This window comes from Siphateles boraxobius, unplaced genomic scaffold, assembly GCF_051911475.1.
Source record: "Siphateles boraxobius isolate OS27281-9 unplaced genomic scaffold, OSU_SipBor_1 16, whole genome shotgun sequence".
In the NCBI taxonomy this organism is placed as follows: Eukaryota; Metazoa; Chordata; class Actinopteri; order Cypriniformes; family Leuciscidae; genus Siphateles; species Siphateles boraxobius.
Genome location: NW_027508766.1, coordinates 10882328 through 10898940, shown reverse-complemented (window position 1 = coordinate 10898940; position 16613 = coordinate 10882328). Strand labels below are relative to the sequence as shown.

Genomic DNA, 16613 nt, shown 5'->3' with positions numbered 1-16613 from the left:
CATTTACACTGTTACAAAATACTAAAATTTAATGTGATCTGAAATTTATTCATCGGGGAATCCTGAAAAAAATGGTTTCTGCAAAACTATTAAGCAGCACAACTGTTCTCAACATTGATGTCTCTTGAGCACTAAATGGGCATAGTAGAATGATTTCTAAAGGATCATGTGAAACTGCAGACAAAACAGCCATTGTAAATGTGTAATATTAAACAATATTGCTTTTTTAAACAAAAAAAAACAAAAAAACTTATTTTCAATCATAAGATTGAAAATTTAATACATTTTACCGACCCTAAACTTTTTGAATGATAGTGTACTTTTCATTCTTTCTTGGATGAAGGTTAAACCTGTTTAAATGGTTTTCAAACTAAGAAAAAACACCCTGATATATTTCCATCCTTTAAAACACAAAATACCATTATAAGATTAAAAGGACATTTTGGGGGTTTTTTTACATTCATTTTTGAGGTGCACATTAGAAGACAATTACAATTCTGCATGTGTACAATTATGATACTTTATTTTATACTGTATATATTTGTTATTTAGATGGTAAAATCTTATGTCATGGTCTAAAAATGGTGTCATGGTCTCGCTTTGCACGTCCATACAAGAAATAAATGCTAATTTGTGTTTATGCAAAGAATAAAATTATTTTAAAAATATTTGAGCCATCACTCATATATTAATGTAGAATGATTCATCAATGATTTACATAAATATAGAAAGAGGAAAGTGCAAAAGTGTAAATACGAAGCATTTTTTCCACCACACAAATACACATTTCTATACAAAAATATACCCAAATCTTCAGCTTTGTGTTTAAGTATATGATGTTCCCAGCACCACCTCTTATCAAGTGCCATCTTATTACCTGCTTTTCTTCAGTTTGCACATTTCTTACTCGCTCCTTCAACATATTCCCTGAAGTGAATCCCTGAAGTCCTCAAGGATTATCATGTCTTTTCTTCATAAATTAAAAGATCTATAATCTTTCTGAAATTGTAACAGAATTAGAAGTTTTGTCTGGTGTTGCCTTTGAAGAACTTATCGATTGTGTGTTTTGTGCTCAACACTTTGGTTTTCTTTGCGGGAGGAAGAGGAGATGATCCTTGCCTGTAGTTAAAATAGAGAATACATAAGAAAACAACAATAAAACAACAATAAGATACATTAGAGTTTAAGAGTTTGGGGTCGCTAAGATTTTTAATGTCTATGAAAGAAGTCACTTATGCTCAAAATTAAAATAAACAGTAATATTGTGAAATATTACAATTTAAGATAACCTTTTTTTTAATTTTTAATTGTATTTTTTTCCTGGGATGCAAAGCTGAATTTTCAGCATCATTATTCCAGTCTTCAGTGTCACATGATCCTTCAGAAATCATTCTAATATGCTGATTTACTGCTCATTAATTATTATTATCATCATTGAACCAAACAGTTGTGCTGCTTAATATTATAAATTTATTTTTGTGGAAACAGTGATAAAAGTTTTTTTTTTCCAGGATCCTCTGATGAACGGAAAGATCAAAAGACACTTATTAAAATAGAAATCTTTCAACATTATATAAATGTCTGTCACATTTGATCAATTTAATGCATCTTTGCTGAATAAAAGTTAAAACATTTATATATATATATATATATATATATATATATATATATATAATACCCCAACGGTATGCATGTACAGTGCATTCAAATTAAGTTCTAACAATATAGTAATGTATTATCGCCTTTTACAGTTAAATACCTTTGGCTCTTTTCTCTCACTTTAGAAACTCTGCCCTGGTCCCCCAATTGGCCTGCAAAAGACAAAACAACAAATGTATTATAATCATTTCCCTTGTCTTAATGATACTATGACAAGAATATGGTATTTCCAAATGCGATTTCTTGCATTCTTCAAGATTTGCTTTTTACTGACCTCTTACGCTCTTGAGTGCAGGCGCATCTGAATGATCCACAGGAGGATGAGATCCTCTAAACTCCAGCAGAACTTCTTGGTTGAGACACATATCCACATGGCGGTTGAAGAGAGCGAGGTCACCGGTGCTCTGCAGCTGACTGCACACGGGACACGTCAAAGACGAGCCTTTCAAGTCAGATGACAACTCTGTGACAACAGCCTCAGGATTGTGTGTTGTGTGTGAGGCTTTAAAACTAGATTCAGAAAAAGGCTTCTTCTTATTAGGAACAACTGAACGCTTTTCATTTATTTTTGTCCTGTGACTAAAAAATGGAGTCTTGAAATCATTGCCGTCATCAGTTTCCACCACTGGCAAAGAGATGCTAGTGGACGGCTTCTCTCCATTACAGGACAGGTTGTGGCGTGGTTCACTGTTGAGCTCTTCCTTTCGCTCATCCGAATCTGCGTGTTCATTATCCACTATTGCACTGCCCTTCAGGCATTCATCAATATGGTGGTTGAAGGCTGTGAGGTTTACATCCTTCATCTCTCTGTTGCACACCGGGCAGGTGAGAAACTGCAGAACCTGGGTTGAGATTTTAAACGATGGCTTTAAAGTTGCATGTTTGTTTATGTATCCTGTCGCGTCTGTCCCCGAGATTGTGTTCGTTGATGTTGTGTCTGATTGAGGGTTTGTTATTAGCAGAGGTGAAGCAGCTGCATCAGCACTACTGTTTGTTGTGTCTGTACCAGAGATGATGACAGACATTTGTTCCTGCTGCTGCTGCTGAAGTCGTTTTGACTGCGCTCTTTGAAAAAAGGACTGCTGCTTAGGTCCTGTAGATTTGGGTATTTGCTCAGACACAGAAGGTACTTTTATCTCAGTGGACTGCGGCTTTAGGAAACTGGCACTATCACCGCCTCCTTCTGCTTTGCGAGCAGATCCAGAACACTGCGTGAAACTGCCTGGATCAGATCCACCTTTCTGCAGGAACCCCGTTATACTCCTCTGAAGAGGCTTTTTATTTTCAACGCTGATAAAGCCAGACACTCGAACACCTGTTGAAAATCACACATCTCTTCATTAGCATGAGCATTTTATAAACTGAATTTTACTATCTGACACAAAGTAGCTTCAGACTTACAAAAAAATGTATCACTGTATTGTCAGATTTCTCATGCATGGTCAAATAAACCAATGATATTTTTTTTTAGATTTCATATGCTTTAAGAAAAAATAATGGTCAATTTTAGACATGATACAATAAACTTTAGACAAAGCAAAACGCCAAGTTATGAACATACACTACCGTTTTTTTATATTTATATATATATATATTAAATTACCAATGATATATTCAATTGATCAAAAGTTACTTTAAAGACATTTATTATCTTACAAAATATTTTTATTTTAAATATCTCTATAAATTTTCATCAAAGAATCCTGAAAAAATACATCACAATAAAATATTAAGCAGCAAAACTGTTTCAATTGATAATAACAAGAAATGTTTCTTGAGCAGCACATCGGCATATTAGAATGATTTCTGAAGGATCATGATAATGATGCTGAAAATTCAGCTTAGCCATAACGAGAATAAATTACATTTCAAAATCTATTCAAATAGAAAACAGTTATTTTAAACTGTTGCACAACATAACTCTTTTACTGATCATTTCTTTCAAAAGAAGCAAAAAATCTTACCGCCCTCAAAGATTTGAACAGTCTTGCACACACGTTACATATTTTATGAGGACTTTCCTTAGACACAATGATTTGTATACTGTACAAACTGTTTTTCTATCCCCCTTACACTAACCCTACCCTCATAGAAAACTTTCTACATTTTTACATTTTCCAAAGACATCACTTAGTATGATTTTTGCTCACTCACACAGACAGACAGACATACCCATGAGTCTTAGCTTTAGTGGCTGAGGGCTGACACTGTCAATCTCAACTTTGAGAAGGTCTTTGGCAGCAGCAAAGATGTCCTCCTCAGTGCAGACAGCACACTGCAGTGTAAACGCTTTAGTCTTCACTTCAAAGTTGACATTCTTCAACTTTAAAGTAACAGTTTTCCCCTATGACACAAATACATTTAATGTAATGCATGTTAGACAAATATTTATGCACTTACTGATTGTATATGGAGTCCAGATGACATTTCCTGAATTATTTCTGCCCTATTTCTGCACATAATAAACTATTTTATTCATACAGTCATAAAGACATATTTATAATATGTATCAACCAAATGTTTAATACATCCAGCAACTAAAGAAAGTAAAATAATTGAAAAGTTCCCTCAACTACACAAATATGCAATTCACAAACACATGGTCATACAATGATGCTGATATTTATAACAAAACATATTAAATGTAAATGAATTAATTACTTAATAAAATAAACTTCAAACCATCTTCATTTTTACAGTGATGTGCAAGTTATCACTGGCTATATATGAGGTTTGGTATAAACTGGGAGAAGCTACTTTTACTTTAATTTAGCCCGACAAGAGGGCGAAACACAGGTACCTTAAGGCCCTCTCGCTGTAGGTCCTGTGCTAGGTCATGACAGAGCTCCCTACACAGGGAATACTGCTCTTCTGCATCACTCATCTCCCCAAATGTCCTAAAAGAAAGAGTGAATATAAATGACACAAATTAAATAAATTAAATAAGAGATGGAGGAAACAGAATATTGATTTCAAGTTTACACTGCTGAAAACATTGAGCAAATTACCTCTCAGTGCTCATGCTTTTTCTTTCTGAGTCCCTGAAATAAAAGACCAGATCATCCATGAAATATTAGAATAGTAATCTTATTCCATATCCAACAAACCAGTCGCCCATGTAGTTTATTGATATTACTTAAGTATGTTTGATGCTGTAACATATACATTAACACTGCACACCTCTCAGTATATGTGGAGCCCAAACCCAAAGATATGTGAAGGAAATGATGCCAAGAGGTTTCCGAAAAAAGCAGGGAAAGTAACGCCATCTGCTGGCCAAGTTGAGCACAGCTAACAATACCCAAAGCAGCCAGCATCTTCTCAGTCACCTTTCCAACACCAGACACCTGGAATAAATAAACAATAATATTAGCCCACGTCAATGAGCTATAAAACAGCCAGGGATAAAAGGGGTAAGGCAGACCTTTCTGACTGGAAGATCCTCCATAAACTCCATCACAACTTGTCTATCAGGAGGAATTCGGTACTGGCCATTGGGCTTGTTCTTGTCACTGCATACTTTTGCAAGCATCATGTTTGGTGCAATACCTACAAAAGAATAATTTGAAATTTCCTACACACAGTATACATACTGGATATATTTATGTTTGCAAGTTAAAGGCACAGTATGCACGTTTCACCACAAGAGGTCGCTTATTCAAAACAATAACAACGATGTAGCTTGATGACGCAGTGACAGAGTGTGGAACCATAAATCTGTTTTCAAAGTTTATATTTGGCGACAGAACCTGCAGCAAACGATATTGAATAACTGTGGCCCATCACGAATGTGCAAAACAAACAACTGTGGCTTCCCAGACGCTAACAGAGATCGTCGGCTTTGACGCTATAACTACTACTTCACCATTTTTTCAGGAAGCGCACTTCTTTCCATGGTTTCTACTGACAGCTGAGGATAAAGGGAATATGACCCAATTGACAGGCGACACAAAGACACAGGCCGCAAGTACACAAGTCAACAAAATATAAATAACATTGTTCTAGTGGTTTTTGGATATTTTAAAAGTTATATAGGTGATTCTCTACAGAAAAATATTTTTGTTATGCTGGTTGAAAGTCTCCTCATATCCTGAATGCAATCACTATGTTAAGCGGTCTAAATGTATTTTTGTAAAAATATAAGGAAGGCGGAAGGACCATAAAATGTTTGTTCAATCACTACATTCGGTCCGAATAAAATGATAGCATGTGTTCCCTATCAGTCAATGTGTGTTTGCATACCACTGCGCGTTCACATATGCTGTGCAGACAGAGCGAGAATGGCAGTTGTTTACGTTCATTATTGTAGTACTCACTTTACTTTAAAGTTTTCTCACCAGTGAATGACACATTATGCAATACAATAACGCTGTCTCTGGTCGTCTCAATTCTGGTCTGTGTGTGTTCATGTGTTTTGGAGAAGGCATGGCTTTGGACGGCAATTTGCAGGGAGGGTGGATTCGTATGCTTTCAATGCTAGCAGGCTAAAGTTAGCTTTTCCCAGATCACCTTTAATGTAAAAATCTTACATAGTGTACCTTTAAGAGTAAAAACCAAATAAAAATATCCACTCCCTCACCTGCACTGGCAGTAAGAGACGTTTTCTGCTCAATACGGAAGCGCATCTCCCTCACAGCCTCCTCTGCACTTGTCCCAAACACCTCAGCTTTCCCTTCAGCTCCTGACAGAGAGGTCGAGGAGCAGGGACTGTCCTCAAACAGCACAGGAGACAGTCCGTCTTTTTCCGATTCACCCGCAAACCTTCCTGCATCATCTTTTCATCAGAATGAAGAACAAACATCATGCTAATATAATTGTAATATAAAATACATTTTAATACATCATAAAAGCTTTCACAAAATAAAAAGTGGACCTCTTTTCAATCTTTTAGATGCCAACAACTCCCAAATATGATCATCCTTGTGTGAGTGAATTTAAAATGCAGCTATATTTTTTTATGAATAAAGACCTAATGTATACCATGAAACTACTTTTTTTTGTATTTAATTACATATTTGGTATCAATTTGTTTTAGGAGTCTTAACTACGTACTTACATAAAAAAATGTTGGGTACTTATTTTATTGTGTTCATGTTGTATTGCAAAACACTTTCTGCTATTGAGGTGGGATACGGGTAAAGAATGGTGTTATTATAGATGCAACTACTGAAATCAATTACAGAAATTACATGCAGATACTTTTTAAATGCAAGTACAATGTAAAAATGTACACAATAACCGCATTGTATAAAATGATTAATTTAAAGATCAATAGTAATTAAAGACACCTAATATAAAGTGGGGACCAGATATTTATTTAAATTATAAATCTGTGCAAAATATTATTTGGATAATATCTATAATATGTATAATTGCTACTTTTTTTTCTTCTACTTATAAGTACTACAAGACGTATTTATTTATTTTACAAAAAAAAATTACACTGCTATCTCCAATCTTTTCGACAGACCTCAAATCACTTCCAGTGTGAAAACCCCTGCACTAGTCAGTCAGTAGACTTCTGTAACACACCTGTTTTGGCATCACACATGTGATGTGTTCGCATGGTCTCCGGCCAGAGCTTCCGCTGCTCCAGATGCTCAGTGATGTCCAGATAAGCCTCGTCCAGACTCACAGGCATGAAATGAGGGTCATACTCTGAGAATATCTCCCGTACCTTAAAGAGAGACCCAGGCATGAGGAAACGACAGCAGATATGACTACTGAATGTCGCCAGACTAACATATAACATACCTGGGCACTCACTGCTCTGTATTTGTCAAAGTTGGTGGGCATGATAACTAGGTTTGGACAGAGCTTCTTCGCAATGAACCCTGGCATGGCAGCACGGACACCAAACCTCCTGGCGAGGTAATTGGAGGTTGACTGGAATTGATAAAGACAATGTCAACACTATGGAGATGTGAAGATGTTCTGTGAGGTTTGTTTCAGATTCTCACCAGCATGCTCATGGACCCCACTGCCATCGGTTTGTCCTTCAGCTCTGGGCAGTCTCTCATTTCTACAGCAGCATAAAACGCGTCCATGTCTACGTGAACTATCACACGGCCCAGATCTCGACCCCTCTCCAGTTCACATTTTAGTTTGTCCACCTATGGTGCGAAAACTCTTAAACAACTGAACAGGTATGTGGAACTAATGTATTCCATTGTATATTTTGGGTAAAGCCTCACAAAAATGTCCACCTCTTCATTTCACTTCCGTTAATATTTTGCATAAAGACTAGCGGTGCACCGAAATTTCGGCCGCCGAAAATGTTCGGCCAAAAATGGCATTATCGGTTTCGGGCCGAAATGAAAAAAACTGCCGAAAACGTAAACCGAAAATTAATGTCAACCGCCCCTCCCATCCGTGCGCAAGCGCTTAGGTTTCACTCACGGTCAAGCTGTTATCACGCGTCTGCCTATCAAAGATAGGGTTGTCTCCAACATATTGATAGCGGCTCCCTGAAATTGGTTCAAATCTCCCGTAAGAGCGAGCGAGCAAGATCTCGTGCTCCAAACCATAGACATCATATAGGTAGACGCCCTATCTCTATATGATATCTATGCTCCAAACCTTGTAGCGCGCGCACGTCAGACAGAGAGAGAGAGATCGAGAGACTTTGCGTGTGTGTGCTACATTAAGCGCATGTAAAACCCCCAGTCCAATTTTCTGTGTATAGCAGTTACATTAAAATTTGCTTAGCACTGCACAACTGTGTTTCCTAAGGCTACATAGGCTTACATGTTGTTTACAGTTTGAGTTGGGATTAAGTTCTAGTGCTGTTTTTGCACTGTTTTTTTTTGCATTGTTTTGCACAGCAATTTAAAATGTAAGTAAAAAAATGTTTACATGCAGCAGCAGAATAGAGGCCCACTGCCATTCTGTGATTTTGTGTGCAGTTATTCAGATAATTGTGGATCTTTTTGCACAACTGTTAAAAAACTATTTTATTTGATGGAACATAAAACTTGAATAATATTATTTGGCATTATTATTTATATTTATTGTTAAAAATATTTTAGGTTTTGTACTGTGTGATATATATATATATATATATATATATATATATATATTAGTATAAGTTTTTAAAAGAAGCCATTTTCGGCTTCAGTTACGGTTTTCGGCGAAGTGCATCCTAAATTTTCGGTTTCGGTTTCGGCCCAGAATTTTCATTTCGGTGCATCACTAATAAAGACAATGAAGCTTATCTTAGGACCATTAAGATTTATTGCATTGTGACAATAAAGAAAAATTCAATAATATCACGATGCAATTATCATGACAATAAGGCATAATTCACACTGTTCCTACAACGGTGTAAAACATTAATAAGACTCACCCTGTCCAGACAAAATTATTTAAAATAATGATTTCAATCAATATTTTCAATATAATAGCATTTCAGTAATAAAACTCAGGGTGAAATTGTCATAAGATGTATGACAATCATTACAGAGTTGATTACCTCAGATTGTGCTTGCTTCATCTGTTCTTTAGTGATTCTTGCTTTTTGCTCCATAATTTTTTCAATGCGCTGATTCACCTGTCGCTCCTTCTTAAGTTCATTCTCATAAAATTTAGATCCCTGTTATTCAAAAGAGCAAAAAAATTTCTCAACTGCATTATAAATGGGTCAATGTCAACACTGTCCTGAACTGTAACTTGCTACAGTTCATTTAATATAAAAGTATTTAAAACATTTAATGAATTTAACCCTCGGTTTCAAAGACAAGGCTTAAGCCTAGCCCAAGACTAAAATGCATGTTTAAGCTGTTTTAACTAAAAGCAACTTGTACTAGCATATCTACAAATGTGTCAATGCCATTGTTTTGTCTCAAGATGCACACCAGTAAAGCTTTTTTTTCCCTAAGGCACGTTTAAAAATAAAATTGAACTAAAGCCCAATCCTGGCTTAATCTAAGCCCTGTCTGTGAAATCAGGCTTAATTTATTTAAAACACACATTTTGCTTAAATTAAAGTTATTAGCCTATCAAACCCTTTTGTCCTCATATTAATTGAGAATCTTTTTTTAAATGTCACAGGATTGGACTATTGATGAATTTATATTTTACTAAAATAACTTAAAATTTAATTCCATGTTATTACAAATGAGTACGTAAATAAATGATTAAATAATAAATCTAAAAGAACAGCACTATAATGAGTAGCATAATAATGTAACTTGAGATAAAAACTTCCTGACAGGTCCTGACAAGCCAAACTTCACCCATGCACATTAATATAGCCTAATTATTAATTGTATTTTTGTCTGATCTACTTAAAAAAGCTTAATGTCCACGTTATTTGTCAACTAAACATATAATACAAGTACAATTGTATAACTTAAGTAAATAAATAGCTGTGCAGACCTTGGAGGTTTCCAGAATGACCTTGTTTATCTTTTCCCTGTCCAGCCCCTCCATGCCAGCCTTGTTATCATTGAGAGCGATCCTGGAGAGAAGATCAGCTCCAGAGCAGCTCACACTCACAGCAGCATCCTGATGATGATCCTCCATTCCTGCTACTTTCACTTCCTTCACCAAACTAACACCTGCTGTGACCCAGTAAGCGACCTGACAATGGATGCTAAACGTCTAAATATTGAGGTCTTATTATGATAGCAGGCAAAATAATGTTGTAGTTTTTTTCTATTGACAGCTTTTCCTGTGCTAGTTAGATAAGTTAGCCTAGATATAATTGAATGCATTTTAAAGCATTTGGTTTTAATTGAATTACGTTACTTGACTGTCTTGCATATATATAGCTAAAGAAACATAAACTAGTCAAGGATCCACGGGTTTATAATCAACTAAAAAACAAAAACGACAAAGCGTTATTTGCCAAGCCATAGCCCCCATTTTTGAACGTCTTGTTCTCGAAAAGGAACGCACCACCATGAACGTCTTTATCGCCACCTGCTGTACTGGAATGTGAACATACACCATTCGGGGTTTCATGTATGTTTTAAATGCTATGTGACATTTTGTCTATTGTGAGCGAATTCCAAGCGACGTTTTTTGCGCCATTGGAGGCCACTACGAAAAAGAGACGCCATTTGTATTTATTTCGAGTTTAAAATCGTATTCGGTACTACCAGGCCAGAGCCGTTTAATGTTTTTCAACGGCACTGCACCAGGCTAGCAGCAAATGCGAGTCGAGTATGGGATTCTATCTCGCGATATAATTATATAATCTCGCGTTCGACACGAGTCGTGGGCGGAAGCAGAAAAGTGACAGACGGAATTCAGTCTGATCAGCCACTGATTCTAATATAACGCTTTCAAATGGGATTTATAAGTAAAGAAGTAGTAAGAAAACAGTTCTGTCGCATTTACTATTTGGTTTAACAGATATCTATATGCTTTAATTTTATTGTGTGAGATCCTGTTTACGCTGTTTACCGTAAGAGCCTAAGAAGAGGAACTAGCGTGTTTCAACCATGGTTTCAACAAGGGAAGCAGAATGAGAAAAGCCCAAGTTTCATGGTGAAAAATATGGATACAAAACCGTCGAAATGATCCACCACCTTCACGTATTGGCAGTTTTGATAACGTTACTGATAATCAACATCGGTAAGGACTCAAATGAGAATTGCCTGAATTGTAGTAACGTTATTAAAACAACGTGTAATTGCTTTCATGTCCTTAAAACGGCGTATATCTGTTTTATTTTAGATAGGACATTCGGCTTAAAGCCCCCTCACGATGTCAAGTTAGTCAGATCAGATCTGCAGTGGAAGCCTTCCAACGATGACAACGTGCTGTATTCACTACAGTACAACCCTAAATCGTAAGTTTATTATGTTAAATGGATAGTTCAACCAAAATGAAATTATGTCATCATTTATTCACCCTCATGTTGTTCCAAACCCTTTTGATGTTTGTTTTTTTCTACGAGAGTTATATAGAATTTCAGTCACCGTTCACTTTCATTGGCTCTTTTTCCATACAGTTAAAAAGTGAATGGTGACTGAGGAGGTCATATATAACATCTCATTTACCTGCCCTATCATCTTGCCTTTAACTTATTCTCTATTGTTATTTTGATTTTAGCAAGTCACAGGATGAATGGCTCAATGTGTCAAGCCATATTGGAACAAAATTAAGAACATTTCAAATTACTGCTGAATTGTATGGAGCGGTATTTCGAGTTCGCTCAGAGAAAGGAAACAATGTGTCAGAATGGCAGTATTCAAATCCGGTCCAGTGTGTAAATGGTAAAGATTTCTTTATGTGGTTATATGTACCTTCCATTTTAAATTGTTTGTTTATCAACACTAAAATCTCTAACACGCATATCTATGTTCTTTGTATTTCACAGTTGCATTTTGTCTTCCTGAGACGAATCTGAGTGTAAAACATGAACGGGTTTTCCTGACTATGAAACATATGGACCAGAGCTTGGAGAAAGAATATGGAGAGCACATTCAATTTAAAATATCATACTGGAAAGTAGATAACAGTGGATCCTCTGAGGTCTTTTGCATCCTTCACAAAAAATGTAAACAAACATTCATTCCCTATTTCTGTAGGACTAGTGTAAAGCTGACGAGAGTTTTTTTTGTTCCTACAGGTAAAGTCTATTATTACGAACAGAAAGAATGAACCCTTACAGGAACTGGAATCAGAGCAAAACTACTGTTTCCAGGTTGAATATTTGCTTTACGATAAGCCTTATGGAAATGCTAGCACGGAAATGTGTAAAATCATCCCGGAAACACGTAAGTCTTATTCACTTATTTATTACTAGAGCACAAACTGCATCAGCTTCATTCAGAGTGTGTGTGTTTAAACCCAATCAGAAATGCAATAACTTTTAGTTTCTGAAATGAATCACATGTGCAATACATAAATAATTTTGCTCAAGTGCATTAATTGTTAAACTGAAATGTGTTCTTTCATTCCTTTCTTCCTGTGTAGCTGAAACGGCAAGGAGACGTGTTTTGCTCTTTAGTATTTTAACCACAGTTTTTGTTTCGGCCATGTGTGGTATCTGCATTTTTGTACTTTTTAAATACCACAAAAAGGTTAAAAAACTATTGCAGCCAATCAAACTGGAAATTCCTGACCACTATCGAGAGGTACACATCCATATTTTATAATTATAAATAAATTGGGATAAAGTAAAGTAACTGAATGGTAGCTCTAATATGGCAATGTATAATAATGAACTCCTTTCATGATAAATATTATTTTGGTGCATGCTGTCTTTGAGTTCTGAAAAGGCCTGCTATCATCAGGCAACACAATTTTCTTAAATGATCATTCATCAGTTTGAAGAGTTAATGTAAATTATTTTTTAATTTTTTTTTTTAAATGAGTATAATTTATGTTTTTTCCCTTTATGTAGGTTCTGGATGATCGGTTTCCTCTGCAAGCATGTCCAAGTCCCAGCAGTCAGAGTCTACGGTCATATGACTTGATCACAGTTAAAGAGAACAGCAATGAGGAACAAGAGACAATATCTTAGACTTAAAGATTGTGACTGTCTTTACATACATATTCTTAGTTTGTTTCAATCTTTCTTTTCTTTGGTATTTTTCTTTGCAATTAACATACTTTGCACATCACTAACAAGCTTACAAATATTAGTATTATTAAGTTGGCTTGTGAGAGCCAACTTACTGAAATCCTATTTAAACTTATTAACAATAAATCTAAATCTCATAAACTTTTACACTTACAAAGTCATGAATTCATACACTTATGAACTCATGAATTCATACTTATAAACTCAGAGCTCATAAACTCGTACACTTATAAACTCATGAATTCATACACTTATGAACTCCTAAACTCATAAATTAATAAACTCTGAACTCTTACTCATTTAAACTTATAAACTCTAAACTCATAAACTTTGACACTTATGAAATCATACACTTATAAACTCATGGATTCATACACTTATGAACTTTTAAACTCATAAATAGTTCACCATAATAACCACCCAAAAAACCTCAGAACACCCTAGCAAGACCATATCAACCACTCAAATACCTTAAAACACCCTAGCAACACCATAGCAACCATCCAAAATACCCTAGCAACACCATAGCAACCACCCAAAATACCATAGAATACCCTAGCAACCACCCAGAACACCCTAGCGACTGCCTAGCAACCACCCAGAACACCCTAGCAACCACCCAAAATACCTTAAAACACCCTAGCAACACCATAGCAACCACCCAAAATACCCTAGCAAAACCATAGCAACCACCCAGAACACCCTAGCAACCACCCAAAATACCCTAAAACACCCTAGCAACACCATAGCAACCATCCAAAATACCCTAGCAACCACCAGAGCACCCTAGCAACCATACAAAATACCTTTAAACACCCAAGCAACACCATAACAACCACCCAAAATACCGTATAACACCCTAGCAACCACCCAGAACACCCTAGAAACTGCCTAACAACCACCCAGAACACCCTAGCAACCACCCAAAATACCTTAGCAACCGCCTAGCAAACACCCAGAACACCTTAGCAACCCACTAGAAACACCCTAGCAACTTTAAATTACTTCAAATTATACTTTAAACTTTAAACCACTTTCAACTATTTAATAATTCAAACTACTTTAAACTTCTTCAAACTTTCTGGTCAAAACTTTCACAAGCCAACTTAAAGTTTGTCTCGATGAACTTTTTCTAGTCATTGTTTAATGTTTATTTGAGCCATTTGGTTTAGATTAGATTGCAATGATTGATATTTCTAGCACTTTTAACACTAAATCTGAAAATAACTGTTTGTTGCCACAGTTTTAGAATAATGTAATCGCTATCTACATTTAATCTGCATAAGTATGTGTGATGGGCTAAGTAGGGATTCAGCTAAAGAAAATAACTAAATTCTGACCTTAAACATTACATTTATTCTATGTTTTTAAATCTGTATAGTTTTTGTTGAGTGTCTTTTTTATTGTGAAATTCATTTGGTTGCCAAAATGTAAAACTATATTGAAGCATTTCATATAGCAACTATATCTATCTACACTGATGATGGAGTTAATTTGGAAAAGTACAGTCTAGCTTATTTTAATTGCATTCAATTGGGCTGCTTTGTTAAAAGCTTGCATGCACTTGTTTGTATTTTTTGTCGAAAAGTTCTGGTAAGTGCCTACATTTTTGCTGGTGGCCAATTAACGTGCAATACAACGTTAGTAATTGTGGGAGCTTAATCATTTTTATACTGTGAAATTGTAAAATGATAATGTAGTTTTGAAATAATGTTTGATTAATAGCTTTAATATAATCGATGAACATTAGAGATTTAAAGCTACTGCTAAGCTCTCGCTATGTTCTTAGTTGAGAAATTAGACGTTTGTCTCTTCTTGCACAACTGTGAAATTATACTTATTAATGTAGCTGTTTATTTCTTGATTTATACAGATAACTTTTATTGTGAACCTGCTCAAGACAATAAATGCAAAGTTTCAAAACTGTGAATAGGCGCTATAGAAAAGGTAAATTACTTTAAAAAAAGTTTCTCTTGCATTATTTTCAGTTATTAGCACGAGTTAAGTATGCTAACTGCTTGATGTAAAATATGCAGATTTTACCTTAAAAATACAATTTCTTTTTCCAACCACAAGAGGGCACAAGCCTACTTGACAAATTATTCTTGTTATTATATTTTAGTGATTTTCTTAAGCACTCAAGGAAAAGCCAACTACAAACTTCCTAAACCTTTCTGCTTCTCTCAGAAAAAAATCCGAATCATATTTTACAGCATTAGTCATATTTTCTTTACCCGAGGAAAAGATTCCATAAGAAAACCTGGAGTGAAATGCCAGGATTTTTTTAGTCTGAACTGTGAACTTTTGCACCCTGTTTTCTCCACAGAACATCCAATCTTTGCATGAGACTGAAGCGAAGAATGTGCCAGCGGCATAAAATGTGTTGTATAGCTTTAGATATGATAGGGAACAGACTTAAACCCCTTAACTGTTCCTCCTGAAGCCGTTGTCTCAATATCTCCATCAAAGGAATTTTAAGCCTCCATGCAGACCCACTGTGAGGAAAGAAGGGCTTCAAATACTTGATAACTTGAAGCAGACAGGAGTTTACACAAGTGATGCTTGCCTTGACGTGGATGTTTGTATCCTGAGAAAGACATTCAGATTGACAAAGAGTTTATTATCTAAACACTTTAAACTACCATGAAAAAAGCACCTAAAACCAGCCTCAGAAGTTGGTCTTGGATGGTTTAAGCTGGTCTTTGACCTAAAGGCCTACTTGAATAAGAGGCTGGCCAAGCTGTTTAGCCAGTTAGCTAGCCTACATTTTTGTTATTAGTTTTTTCCTTTAGAAAAGATTGGAAGACTTTTACTATATGCTAATGAAAGCAAAAGTAGAGCAACTGTGATATAGTATAACCTTCTGTCTATGGGTCTAATAAAACAATTCTTATGTGCAAAGGTAAATTTCTCAAGGAATGATTTAAAGAATGGAAAGATGTACTTTTGATTCAAAAGTTGAGGTGATCATCAGCTTGGAGTTGCAACAAATGCTCAAAATAATTTAGAGTTGCATTCATTCATTGCGTGCATTCCTTAGTCATTTTAACAGGACTGACTTCTTTGAGCATTCAATCTCTTGTTACATAACAGCAAGCTAACAACTGCATCCTCATTACCACAACATGATATTAGTGCCTTAGCCTTAAACCTTTTAAAAGTTTGGAGTCAGTAAGATTTATTGGAAAATAAAATAATTTTATGGATTTTCAAGGATGAATTCAATTGATCGAAAGTGACAGTAAAGAGATGTATAATGTTACAAAAGATTTCAATTCTAAATACTGTTCTTTTAAATTTTTTATTCATCAAATAATCCTGAAAAATATATTATAGGGAAGAAAAAAAATGTTTCTTGAGCAGCAAATCAGAATTTCTGAAGAATCATGTGAGACTGATTGACATTTTGCAATAGGCC

At 35.5% G+C, this 16613-nt stretch overlaps 2 protein-coding genes across 2 annotated transcripts; one reads left to right on the top strand and one right to left on the bottom strand.

Moving 5' to 3' along the window:
* Positions 1-502: 502 nt before the first annotated feature.
* Positions 503-10841, bottom strand: polk (polymerase (DNA directed) kappa). Its single transcript, XM_077231585.1, has 14 exons — positions 10036-10841; positions 9131-9250; positions 7620-7772; positions 7414-7545; positions 7192-7336; positions 6239-6433; positions 5084-5208; positions 4840-5006; positions 4668-4700; positions 4460-4556; positions 3832-4003; positions 1934-2974; positions 1760-1811; positions 503-1119 (listed from the first exon to the last, which is right to left on the bottom strand). The coding sequence occupies exons 1-14, from the start codon at positions 10180-10182 to the stop codon at positions 1017-1019; spliced, it is 2682 nt and encodes an 893-aa protein (XP_077087700.1). The 5' UTR covers positions 10183-10841; the 3' UTR covers positions 503-1016.
* Positions 10396-15125, top strand: ifngr2 (interferon gamma receptor 2). Its single transcript, XM_077231588.1, has 7 exons — positions 10396-11238; positions 11341-11455; positions 11719-11882; positions 11987-12141; positions 12239-12386; positions 12586-12746; positions 13016-15125. Exons 1-7 carry the CDS (start codon positions 11181-11183, stop codon positions 13133-13135), a joined length of 921 nt encoding a protein of 306 aa, XP_077087703.1. The 5' UTR covers positions 10396-11180; the 3' UTR covers positions 13136-15125.
* Positions 15126-16613: the final 1488 nt, after the last annotated feature.